The 13,531-nt window shown below is 47.7% G+C and overlaps 2 protein-coding genes across 2 annotated transcripts; one reads left to right on the plus strand and one right to left on the minus strand.

Annotated features, from left to right (window-relative positions):
• Positions 1 to 515: 515 nt before the first annotated feature.
• Positions 516 to 5,209, plus strand: LOC127332242 (novel plant SNARE 13). Its single transcript, XM_051358520.2, has 10 exons — positions 516 to 907; positions 1,845 to 1,937; positions 2,206 to 2,299; positions 2,391 to 2,428; positions 2,626 to 2,726; positions 3,332 to 3,411; positions 3,485 to 3,541; positions 4,307 to 4,399; positions 4,474 to 4,548; positions 4,902 to 5,209. The coding sequence occupies exons 1-10, from the start codon at positions 831 to 833 to the stop codon at positions 5,013 to 5,015; spliced, it is 822 nt and encodes a 273-aa protein (XP_051214480.1). The 5' UTR covers positions 516 to 830; the 3' UTR covers positions 5,016 to 5,209.
• Positions 5,210 to 5,441: 232 nt separating this feature from the next.
• On the minus strand, positions 5,442 to 7,314 carry LOC127332241 (pentatricopeptide repeat-containing protein At1g28690, mitochondrial). Its single transcript, XM_051358519.2, has one exon. The coding sequence runs from the start codon at positions 7,151 to 7,153 to the stop codon at positions 5,603 to 5,605; it is 1,551 nt and encodes a 516-aa protein (XP_051214479.1). The 5' UTR covers positions 7,154 to 7,314; the 3' UTR covers positions 5,442 to 5,602.
• Positions 7,315 to 13,531: the final 6,217 nt, after the last annotated feature.

The following is a 13,531-nucleotide window of genomic DNA, read 5'->3' on the forward strand; positions in this document are numbered from 1 at the left end:
GGGAAATTGTTAGTGAGGATGAACTACTTAGTTATATAGAATATTTAGCCAAAACATGTGGTTTAGGGTGCACTCTAAGAAGCTTAATTGGGGACATATGTGACTTTAGAGAATCTTAGAGTGTTCATTCTTATATCATCAGCTTTTAGAAGGAATATAAGATTTTGAGAATTCTGTTAAAAAGAGATACTCGGAAAAGTACTCTTTCTCTTTCGCTCAAGAGGAGTTCAACTCTACGTTTTGTCAAAAGAGAAAGAGAAACATTTCAATAAATCTTCAAGTTAGTTCTAACCTATGTTGTGCCCTCCAAGTTCATATGCCACACACAATCAAATGTCAAAAAAAGAGGTCAGCATGTCAAACTTTGTCATGTATTATAGCTGACACGATCACGATGACAGCACCTAACTCACCAGGTGTCCAGCTCGCGAAAAGGACAACTAACGAAAACGCCATTCGCTAGCTCAGCGGCAGGTCGCTCCGACGGTGACGTTAACAAACGTTATCTGGAGCCTGCTGAAGCGGCGGCAGCTCGCTGTCACGGAGCTTTTTCTTCAGTTTTGCTTCGCTTTGTCGCCAGATTCTATTCTAAACCCCAGCTTATACGCCAGCCGGTCGTCGGAGCCGAGCCCTAGGCCAGGCGACGCAAATCCCCACCCTGCTCACCACCAACTGCCCCTCCTCGTCGTCTCCCTACTCCTCTCCCAATCGCCCCTCGTTCCCCTCCCGCGGCTTGATCGGAATGGCGGCGTGAGGTTCGGCAAGATAGGGTTTTGACCGGAGAGAGAGGGAGAAGGGCGGAGGCGGAGGCGGAGGCGGGGGAAGGAGCCATGGCGAGCGACATGCCCATGACCCCGGAGCTGGAGCAGATCGACGGGGAGATCCAGGACATCTTCCGTGCGCTACAGTGAGTCCCCCTTTTGCGTCTCGCGCTCCAGTTACTGCCTCAGTTATCTCCCCCAAATACTTGCTTAGGGCGGAGCGGTGCTGTTGAAATTTAGAATTAAATGTGGAGTTCACCAGTATGAAAGAAACGGATCAAAATCAGTTACTTGAGTAGAAACCTGAAGTTCTCTACTGGCAGTATCAGCTTATTACCCCCACCAGTCTTCACTTTTTACTGTGCCTAACTTAATTGAGAAATACACCCAGCTTGGTGGAAAAATTCGGACACAACTCCCATATGTATTAGTAGGGTTGCTCAGTATTAGTAAAGATGACTAAATTGATGCAATGATTTTGCGGAAAAAAAATTGTTTGATTGTTTCTTCTTATGTTATCTTTATGATTTAATTGAATAAAGAGAGATTGATATGTTGTTTCATCTGGAAATCTAGAGATATATAGTGGTCCCATAATAGTGTGACCAGTCTCCGTCGCACACATTTGCATATCTGAAATTTTGGGCAACTTGAGTACCTATCAAGCATCTCTTTTTTAGTATCACCAGTATATTACTGGCTGTTGAAACCTGAAAGCAATATATCAGCATATGTGACAGGCAGGGGTATCTTGATGTGTGCAACCACAAATTCCTTATTCTAGCTACGTTCAGTTCCAACAAAACTCCAATCAGGAAGTCTGTCTTTCTAGCTTGAATCCTGAGTGGCATGTTGCGATTACCGGTCTGCTTATCTTATTTGGATGACTAACCGTAGCAGTGTTCAAGCTCACTCAAGGTTAATTTGACTCTCCTTAATAGTGGAATGCAAACACCTATATAGTTTTGAAACGCAATGTTTATAGCTTTGTTCATTCTTTTTGAAATACTCATATTGTTATCTGCATGTCTTGTTAATTCGGTTTGATTCGAAGCTTTACTCATCCGCTGTATTTTTATTCAGAAATGGGTTTCAAAAGATGGACAAGATCAAAGATTCTAATCGGCAAGCTAAACAACTGGAGGAACTTACAGGGAAAATGAAGGAGTGCAAGCGGTATGTCAGGCTTAGGATGATTCTTCAGTCGTACATCTGCTTCCTTTCATTTTTCATACCTGCAGTCTTGTGATGTAGCTACTTGTTCATATATACAGTTTTTCAGTTATTTTATTCCTAACTTGAATGTCTATGGGGGTTAACTGCTCACGTGCTGCAATACTATCTGATTTTTTGTTGTTTTCATGACTCTCTACTTGGTGGATACAAACATGGATATGCCATACTTCATGTAATATTGTTTTAATGTTCAAATTGGTCTTTGCAGCTTGATCAAAGAGTTTGATCGTATTCTCAAAGACGAGGAGTCAAGGAACCCTCCTGAAGTCAACAAGCAGCTAAATGATAGAAAGCAGTATATGGTTCGTACCTACCTTACTTCAGTAGGCTCTTGGTTGTATACTTGCATATCCTTTTGCACACTTGCTTAATAATTTTTTATTCACTATACAGATCAAAGAGTTGAATTCCTATGTCACCTTGAGGAAGACGTAAGTACACCATTTATTTGAGAAATAGGTTGCTGATGTGCTCCACATAATCTCTAGCTACTTTGTTTGTGTTATATTGATATTGAATTTGATGATTGTAACGTCTGTAATTTCAATTTGAAAGATTTACATTGTCAAAGTTTATAGCTCAAGCAATGTTCTTGTGTAATTTTATAACTCTAACTGATCTCTTGCAGATATCAAAGTAGCCTTGGTAATAACAAGCGGGTTGAGCTCTTTGATATGGGTGCTGGAAGTAGTGAGCCTACCGCCGAGGACAATATTCAAATGGCATCAGGTGAAATTAGTAGACCTTTCGAGTTGTGATTAGTCTCATGCGAATAATAGCTTGCTTGGTCTAAGATTGTCATATACCTCACTGCATGTATGTTCTCTGCAATGTTATCACTAACAATATTAAGTATAAATAAGTTATAATGAGATCAATCAATGTCCTGAATTTTGCCTGTATAGTGTATATGGTAGGTTATGTTCTTTGATGATGCAATTATTGATGTGTGACATGATTTATATTTTGTCTGTTCATTATGTTGGCTGGAGAATCTTATATAGTATCTACTACATGTAAACATACGGAGTGTGGAAGATATCATTGTCGCTTGTGCCGTGCTCAGTTTTCTACAAGCTAAATTTATCTTCATTTGGTTCATGTGTCCCATGGACAAAAAGCCTTTTTGTGCATGAGAATGGGAATCTAGACCTGTATCTTTGTTCGCTCCAGATTCTTTATTATAACAAAGCTGAAAAAATGCTTGAATTAGACCAAGACCAAAATGCCTACTACACGATTTTACTAATATTTTATCGTATATCTGAACAATGACATTTTCCAAGCTAGATATATGTATTGTTTCTTATGAAAGCACCTGACAAATCTTGCAGCTATGTCGAACCAACAACTTATTGATTCTGGAAGGAACCAAATGGATCAAACAGATGAAGCGATTGCACGTTCAAAAATGGTTGCTTACTAAACTACATATGCTCTTCATCGATGTTCTTTTATGAAAAAAATTCTGAAGTTTTTTTTTGTAGGTCGTTGCGCAAACTGTAGAAGTTGGATCTCAAACTGCTACAACATTAACACAACAGGTAAGATTTTCTGATTATTAACAGCAATTTTCTTCCTTCCATGCTTGTTTTCTTGTGGCATACATGCATGTTTTCTAAATGCATACTTGGTATGAAAGCAGATTTTTAAAACACGTTTACTATAAAAAACTTGCTGATTAAAAAAAGGTCATGGATATATAGTGTATTTGGTATGGCATGATATCCACCCGTGATTTGTTTACAAGAAAGCACAACCTTTTGAGTGAAGTTTGATTATAGGGTGCGAATGCACCTGTACGGATTGGAATTCCCAATTTCGATATGCATAATGTTGTGCTGCTATTGACTGATTAGTTCTTTTTCATCATAAAGGCCACCTTATCTCAATTATCCAGAGATATTATATAGAGAATCAGCATATAATTTAACTCCTTTGGTGGCATTGAATGCTTCAATATCTCGACATGTTGTACCACTGCATAACAGAGTATATATGTGCATCAGACATCTTAGGTATTCCAAAACTTATCTCATTTTGTCTGTGTGTTGTCCCATCCCAACCCATTTCATGACAACATACTACTAGCCTGTATTGCAGCTAGGTTATGATGAACTGATTCAGATCTCTTACTGCATTCCAGTATCCAATATTTTTTCTTGTTTTCATCGTCACATAAATTCGTAGCTGGCATGCACATAAGATTAATTTTGGTTGACCTGTTACATCCTGAGTTGTACACTTAAACGAATGCCCATGAAGATTCTAAGAATTTTGAGAGCTCATATTCTCTTATTTTTCTGCAGACAGAACAAATGAAGAGGATTGGCAACGAGCTTGATTCTGTTCACTTCTCGTTGAAGAAAGCTAGCAAGCTTGTGAAAGAGATTGGCCGGCAGGTCCGTCCCTCCTCTCTGTATGCTCATCCGTGCTTGTGCAGCAGTATCTGATATTTGGAAACTGCCTGTGGCAGGTTGCAACTGACAAATGCATCATGGGGTTGCTTGCTCTGATAGTTTTTGGCGTTATTGCAATTATCGTTGTTAAGGTAAAATTTCTGCTATTTCGGTATGTCTTGTGTATTATGTATATACTTCTGTTTCTAAGGGACATGAATTAATTTGACCTAAAAGTAGTGATAAAGGATTGACATCACAGTACTTACTACGAGAGTAGGGAGTGAAACAGGGTTCATTGGAACATTTGACTGGACCTAGTGTTGATGCTACTTATTTTGTAGGTGGTATCGTCTTGTTTCTTTGTTTTCTAATTCTTATAAATTGCACTGTTGGAAAGATTAGTTTAATATTTCCCCAGTGACACTTTCCATAATATCTTCTGTTTTCACCGTGCACTGATTAAAACTGAATCAGAATAACTCACAATGTTTTGTGTGACCAGATTGTCAACCCGCATAACAAGAGCATCCCAGACATCCCAGGAATGGCTCCGCCTGCCCAAAACTTTCAGACTAACAGGAGATTGTTGTCAACAAGATCTTTCAGAGGACTTTGATGATTACTGTGGAAGTTTCATGCTGGAGCCCCTCTCTTCGCAAAGCAGGTGCAGCCATGGGATACGCCGAAAGAATGCGCTTGTATATTTCTTTTCTACTGTGTGTATATGCATTATGCAAACAAATAGAGATGAGATCTTTTACGAGTCTGTAGGAACACGCCCAGCTGAACCTTATGGATTTTTTTTTTTTTGACTTGTGCACCTGGATCTTCAAATACCTAGATCGTCAATTTGATCAACATGATAAATTATACAGCAGAAAAAATATACATTAGAAAGTAGAGCATCACAACTTTCAAATGGTATATGTTTTTTGTATATAAATCTTGTATTACGTTCATCAAATCTATGATCTAGGAATACACGCAAGACCTATAAACCGGGATGAAGTTAATAGTAGAAACAATAATCGGTATTATCGTCTTAAATCAGAAAACCCTGCTCGTTGTTCTTTATTGTACCAGCAGCAAATGCTAGATCCGTTTGCCATTCGGTGCATCGCAAAACCTGTGAGGCTACAACAGCAGGTAAAGAATGAAGATATGAAACGTTACAAAGAGTCTGAATCATTGTTAATCTGTGCATCAGTCGGCAGGTGAACTGTTGTCAGACCCAACCCAGCTGCAAGCTGCGTCTTTCAGCACCCCACGCCGTTTCATCATCTCTCTAACATCGTGCACGCCGTCCCATTTTCCGGCAGCTGCGAGAGTGTTTGAGAAGGCCATGTAGGCGCCCGGTCTCCCGCCGCGGCTCAGCTCGAATACCTCCTTTGCCGCGACATCGGCAATGTCGACTTCGTCATGCAGGGTGGCCGCCCCGAGCAGCGCCGCCCACACGTCGGAGTTCGGCCGCGCCGGTATCCCTCTGACGAAATCGTACGCCTGGCGCACGCTTCCGAACCTGCCCAGCAGGTCCACCATGCACGCGTAGTGCTCCATCCGTGGCTTGAGCGAGTACTCGCTCTCCATGCTCTGGAACACCTCCTGGCCCTGTGCCAGCAGCCCGGTGCGCGCGCACGCCGACAGGGCGCTCAGGAACGTGGCGTGGTTTGGCCTGACGACCCGCTGCCGCCGCATCTCGTCGAACAGCTGAAGAGCCTCGTCGGAGAGGCCGTTCTTCCCGTACCCGTCGATCATCGAGGTCCACGTGACGACGTTCTTGTCGGTCATGCCGTTGAACACCCTCCTGGCGTCCTCGACCTGGCCGCACTTGGCGTACATGTCGAGCAGCGCGCTACCGGTTTTGATGTCGGAGACGACGTTGCTCTTCATGGCATGGCAGTGCACCTGTTCCCCGAGTTCCGGGGAGGACAGGAGCGAGCACGCGCCGAGCACGCTCACGCATGTCGAGACCGTGGGCCGGAACCTTGCTCGCTGCATCGCCTTGAACACCTCGAGCGAGCTCTCGGCGGTCTCCTCCGTCTTGCTGTACCCCTCGACCATCGCGTTGTACACGACGACATCCTTGTCGCGTGTCCCGTCGAATATGGCCTCGGCGTCCCTGTACAGCCCCTCGTTCATGCACCCGACGATGAGCGCCGTGGAGCAGACGACGCTGGGCGCCGGCATCGTGCCGTGCACCCGGCGCGCGTAGCCCAGCGACGCGGTCTTGACGTAGGCGTCCACCAGCGCGGCGAAGAGGATGTCGTCGAACTGGAGGACGGTCCTGACGGCGCGCGCGTGGGCCTCCCGCGCGGCGCGGGGCAGCGCCAGCGCCCCGGAGAGCTTGAGCGCCATGGAGAGCGCGAAGACGTCCAGGCGGCCCGTGATCCCCGCGAGCCGCCGCACGATCCGCAGCGCCTCGCCCGGGAGGCCCAGGCGGAAGTACCCGGCGACGAGGTAGTTGTGCGCGGCGTGGGTCGGCGCCGGCATTCCGTCGAAGACCGCGCGGGCGTTGCGGTGGGAGCCGCATCGCAGGTGCAGGATGAGGATCTTGACGGAGAGGTCGGCGGTGGGGTGGAGCCCCGAGGTGAGGAGCTGCGCGTGGAGGCTCTGCGACTCGGGCCGCGGCGGGGGCGCGTTGATTAGGGTCTGGACGGCCGCGGCGAGCGCGGCGGCGGTGCGGAGGTAGCGGGGCACGCGTGGGGAGCAAGGGCGCCACTGGCACTGGGAGTCCACTCTGTTTCTTTCTTGCATCTCTCGGGGCTGGGAACTCGTACCGTACGTATCACATGGTACCTTGACGGACCTCTACCCTCTTTAATCCTCGAAACAAGATTTCAGGCATCTCCAAAGGTTTATCACATGTTGAATCGCTAAATTCAACTGTCTATTTTGATCCGTATGCGGTGATCGGCGGATAGAGAAGAAGTCCAGATCTGTTCGCAGTCGCCAGCGGCCCCAACGGTATCTCCCTATTAATTTTAGGGAATTTCCATATCGACATTTGAAATGTTTAAATAATCCAATTAAAAGCTAAAAAAAATATCATACAATCTAAATTAGTACAACTAGATAGTTCAAAACCGGCCTTGCCGGCATACCCAAAGTCCAAAAGAACTAAACAGAAATGAAAGTGTGATCGAGTGAATCACACAACTCGATCAAGGATCACCTTTTTCTTCTTGTCTGACCATTTTCGTTGAGTAGGATCCATGTCATCAGTCAAGGGGTCACCATGAGCTTGGCCTCCTCGTCGAGGAGGGCGAGCTCCAATTCCATTCTCTTGTTGTGGGCATTGATCTTTGATACGACGAGCCTCTTGTGTAGTACATCGAGCTCCAATTCCATTCTCTTGTTGTGGGCATTGATCTTTGATACGACGAGCCTCTTGTGTAGTACATCGTTGTTGTTCTTCACAACCTCCTTTTTTCCCGGCGCTTCCTCTCATCCTTCTTATTACTTGACACCTCCTTGTCGGCTAGGAGTGTCTCGATCGTCTCCACGATTGCATGCAAGGAGGCATCGCGCTTTGCCTCCGCCTTGAAGCTTGTCCGTCCCCTCGGCCTCTTTGATGCACTAGCCTCACTTCGGGCGGCACCATTGACATCGGCGACATGGGATTGCCCGGGATTTGCGTTGGTGCCATAGGATGCGTAGATCTCGTGTCACTTGGGGCATTCTTTGATCGTCGTTAAACAATGGACCATGTTGAAGCTCTTCATCTTATTGGCGATCTTGAAGTAGCCAAAACTTGGATCATCAAGTCCGCAACGCTAATGCTACTAACTTTTTTGCTTCTTCATCTGGCCGTAGGAGGCACTGAACTTGGTATATTGCTCTTGGAGCAGCTGCCACCTTCTTGTGAGAGAGACCTCATTCTGATCACTCACAAAAGGGTGATCAACCAAGTGTTTCTGCTCATGAAATTAGTTGTAAATCTTCCTCCAAAATGTGGTACCCTTTTGTTGGGCACCACAAATTGGAACTTGTCAAATTTCTATCCACACATCGCAAATGCACGCGCCCTCGAGCTCTTTGGCCCTTATGGACCCTCCTGTGGCTTGGGGAGCGAGCAATGGCTCGTCCTCGAACAATGGCTCAGCCTCGATGTCGATCGGGGCTGTTGTCAACTTGGGTGGCACATTGGGTCTCCGTGCCCCTTCATTGATCTTGGCCTCCATGGACTCGTGCCCACCGAAGAAGGCCTGGTACACATGCCATCGGGTTAGTCACAAGCTTGCTAGATCTAAGGACCCAATGACGGTAGCGGATGAGAAGAACGTACTAGGTTGGAGGCGAACCAGGCTGCGTCGACATTACGTCGAGCATGTTGGGGGGGGGGGGGATATGGAGGGCGTCTGGCGACAAGCATTTTGTAGGCTTCCTTTGCACGCTCCCTAACAAGCCGCTCGCCAGGATGTTGGGGTCGATGTTCGGATGGCCCGACGCGGGCAGGAAAGACTCGCGCCAATCTCCGGCTATGTGTCCCTGGCCAACTGGTGCGTGGCCTGACGGCGCTTGTACGTGGACGAGCCGCGGCTCGTAGCAAGGGCGTCGACCAAAACCTGGTCGTTTACCAGAAGCTCCGCTTGGGTGGCCATGCCCTCGGCGTTAATGCGGGCTAGGACTTGGGCAGCGTATATATGCCAAGGCTTCGACCCTTTCTTAGGCAACCGCAACAACTGCAAGCTTGGCCTTCACCTTTCCTCTACGACCAACTCACTTCCTCGACTCCGTCGCCCTCTCTTCCGACGTGAGGTCCTTCTTCGGCTTAACCAAATCGTCCACGGTGGCCCTTTTATGGGCACCCGCGATAACATATGTGGCCATGGAGGTTGGATCTGTGGCCACGGTGGTAGGACATGCGATCAGGGCGATTGGATTTGTGGCCTTGACGATAGGCGTGGCGTCCGATACAGTCTCGACCAAGGCAAGGGGGCACCGTGGTCTCCCTGGATCAAGCTAGGACACGAGTGCAGGTGGCGTCTGGAAGAGATTGGGGAGGGGGAAGTTTTGTTGGATGGCAGGTCTAGGGCGGATAAGTACCGCCGCGACGCGAGCTGTCTGCTGGACCGCAAACTCGTCCCAAATTTGGACTGGATTTGTTCCAAAATGGATGTATCCATGTGGCACGATTCTTTTGCGATTGGCCGTTGGTCCTCTCTATTAGGCCGTGTGGACACCGTTAGACACAATATGTCCGTTTGCGGTGGCCCGTTAGAGGTGGCCTCACCACCGCTTTATAAATAAATTTACATCGGATATAAAGCGATGAGAAAACTCTCTCACAAAGTACATCATCACTGATAAAAAATATATAACAAGAATGGACACACCCTAGAAGAGGCATCAAGACTATTGACTAGAGGTGTGACACCACGTCTTCTCGAGAAACCACCATACATCATCATACCACACACACAGTCATCGCAGAAAGGGCTGCATGCCCTCAGGTTCCGGGCTGTAGAGCGTCGATCCTACCAGGAGACGACGAGGATCAAGAAGGTTACGACGCAAAGCTATGCCATCGCTGAGACCAAAGCGGTCAAGGGTTCTTACACGGAGCCCTGACATGAGGGTTGAAAAAAATGAAGTAAAGAGGGTAACTAAACAGTAACGTTTTCAAAATAATGATTTCATTAAAGAAATTAGTTTGAAGAAAGTAGAGTGTACCTTATATTGATCCACTTGCATATCTATAATGTATATACGGGCAGTATATCCGGATTTCCGTAAAAAGAAAAGTAGGTGTACTCCGTAGTACATACTACTGTATAACGTATATCCAAATTTCCCTAAAAAGAAAAAGTGTCATATCCAAAAAAGTTTTCTTGGAAGGAAGGTTTCGGGTCGTGAGGCCTAAAGAGTAAAGACTGGAGACGGGCATCTAGAAGGTATTCCAAACGCAGGAGTCCACGGCCGCCGCGAGGCCGTGCGCTGATCGCTGGCGGTCCGCGCGAGGGCATATATAATGCATCAAAATAAGGAAAGTAAAACTTCGTACGGAACCGTATCTCCCTAGGTTAACCCTAAACGTCGGATGCCTGTCTCGATCTCGTGCTAGCAGCGGCAAGCCGTCGATCGATCGGGGTGGGGCCAGTCGGCCGGACCGCCGTGAAAAGAAGCATGGACGCCGCCGCCGATGCGTCGTCCGGCGTACGGCCGAATGCGGCGCCCCGGCTCAACCTGCCATCGGGGTACCACTTCGCCCCGACCGAGGAGGAGCTCATCATCCACTACCTTCGCCCGAAGATCGCCGGCCTCAAGCCGCTGCTTCCCATCTTCATCAATGATGCGGATTTCATTAGTTCCGGTCCGGAGGAAATCACAGGTACACGAGGGACAGCTAAGTAATTTCTTGATTTCTCGTTGGTGTTGATTGGTTTCGAATGTGAGTCGAAACGCGAGAGATTTGCGCGTGGATGTAATAGTTGGACTTGGAATGCAAAGTTAAAACACGAGATTGTGCTATCGCATGCAGAGGAGTACAGGGATTACGGGGCGGACAAGCGGTGGTTCTTCTTCACCAAGCGGCAGAAGAAGTACCTCAGCGGCAACCGGCCGAACCGGACGACCAAGGAGAATGGGTGCTGGAAGGCCACGGGTCCCCAGAGGCTGATCCGCAGCGTCGGGGAGGGGTTGGTGGGGCGCGTGAGGACGCTGGTGTTCTACGGCGCGCCGCCGAAAGAGACGGACCAGGAGACGACGGGGCAGCCCACGGGGAAGAAGAGGATGGCGCAGTCCGAGGATAAGACCCCCTGGACAATGTACGAGTACGAGCTCTGGTCCGAGGAAGAGCAGGCTTCTGGCCTGAGCGTCGACAAGGTGCTGTTCTCGTATTCTTCTCATTCTTTGTTGAATCCGTTTGTGGTGTGTGCGTGTTCATTTGTCTGGACGAAAGTAGTAATTTGTTGCATCCTTTTTTCTTTGCAGCTTGATGAGTACGTGCTGTGCACGATACAAGAGCAGAAAAAGAAAGAGGGGGGCAAGGAAGGCAGCGGCGCCGGCGAGAAGAAGGTTAAAGAGGCTAAGGAGAAGGGGAAGATCAAGGCTGCTGGCAAGAAGAGGAAGGGGAAGCAGGAAGTGATCAAGGTAGAGAACATAGCTGATGATCAGGACCAGATGATTCAACACCTTCATGCCATGAAGAGACCCAAGGTGCCAATGCTGCTGCCGCCGCACCCGGAGACGTTTGCACCCGAGGAAGGATATGAGTCGGGGATGTTTGACTACAACAACTTACCTATGAAGAGCTCACCCCGGCTGATGCTGCAGGATGATGAATCACCGCTCACAGAGACGGTGTCTCCCGGTGGTATCGTAGACAATGACTACTACCACCAGGGCCACCAAAACATGGCGCCAACTCCGTCTCTGCATGAACCACCGCACTCGGAGATGATGTCTATTCCTACTGGAGGGAGCCACAACACTGTTGAAGGTCCGATATTCCCAGACTTAACAAATCTCCATTGGTTACAGGGAAAAATTCATAGCTGCAATCTGCCCATAGCGCCAATGCCGGTGTCGCAGGAACTGCCACACCCACACATGACGAGTGAGTATGAAACATCGTCTCATTCAGGATACATCCACCACAACATGATGACATATCAGCCGGCCACCAACTACCTGTATTCCCATGTGGAGGCGACACCTGCTACTGCTAGAGCTTACATTTACGGCAGCGCCGCACAGAACATGGTGAACCGCCACAACAGCCATGTTCAACCCGACCCAGGATTCATGGTGGACTTGTTTCTGAACAGTGGACCGATGAGCAGCGAGGGCCTTCGAGGGCGTTTCGCAGACTCCACGCAGTACCACGGCGGGCCATCCGATCTTGCCCAGGGAAGAGCTGTGACACCGGCGGCGGTGCTACCGCGGCAGGATCAGGTGATGACAGCGAGGATGTAAGTACGTAAATCGCAGGTTGCCTGGTTTAGTATCGTTAATTATGGGGATAGGTTTTGGGGAGCCTAGATTTGCCGGATAGTTAATTATTTCCCGCACAAAAATTTACTCGAGCTCGTCGTCGTAATTACCTACTACTTCGCTTTAGGATGTGTGTGTTTTCCTAGTGTTGTTGAGTTCTGCTGCGCTGCCATGTTGTGTCTGCTCCATTGGATTTGGAGCAGGTCCGTTGAGGTTTTTGTTGTTGAGAATTGGCTCCCCAATATCGTACTACATATTTTGTTCCAGAACAGAGATTAATTATAGTATGTGAGACCTGTTATTATTTTGAAATTATTAATTGTGGTGTGATTTGAATTGATCGATGATACCTTTCCTTTGTGCTCCTAGTTTGGGTGTAATATTCGTTTCAAATTTCTTTTGACCATAGTATATAGAACTATAGATATGTCGTACTAGTATCATATTTGCAATGGTTCACACAATGTCAGTTGAGCTTAGATCAAGCGATGCCACAACTCTTATTACTATTCCAATGTCAGTTGGGCGGTGCTGGACGGCTGACAGGCGCCTGCGGCGCGGCCTCCTGTCGCACGTCCGCTGTCCGCTGTGCTCGCTCCACGACGAGACGGCAAACCATCTGGCTCTTCAATGCCCCTTTGCCCAGGCTGTGTGGGATGGCTTTGCCCGGCGCTCCCAGATTCATATACCGCTCCCGGGCGTGGACAGTGAGCTCGCCTTCTGGTGGCCTGACTCCGTCGATCGCCTGTCGCGCAAGGAGGCTAAAGTCCTTAACTCTGCCGTTATGCTTATTCTGAGATGCCTCTGGATGGAGCGGAACGCGAGGGTTTTTGAGGGCACTGCCTCCACTTTGGATCAGGTACTCCACGCAGCTATCCAAGAATGGCGGTTATGGTGTACTGGTAGGGGTGGGTTTGTTAGAGGTGTGTGATGTAACGGCCTGGCCATCTTAGATGGTCATTGGTGGGCGGGGTTTTTACCCGCGTTCTCAGCTGTAACCCCAACTTCTATCTTAATGAAATGACACGCAGATCTCCTGCGAGTTCTCAAAAAAAAAAAAAAAAAGAAACTTTAAGACGCTGTCACTTAGCTTCTACAAAGAGGGAGGCTCCGCTAGTCAAGAAACCAGTGATCAATTTTGGACAGGGTAAAGCTTTTCCTCTTTTGGTAATTAGTGTTTTTGTTTCTTGTATTCCT

This window comes from Lolium perenne, chromosome 4 (genome assembly GCF_019359855.2).
Source record: "Lolium perenne isolate Kyuss_39 chromosome 4, Kyuss_2.0, whole genome shotgun sequence".
Taxonomy (NCBI): Eukaryota; Viridiplantae; Streptophyta; class Magnoliopsida; order Poales; family Poaceae; genus Lolium; species Lolium perenne.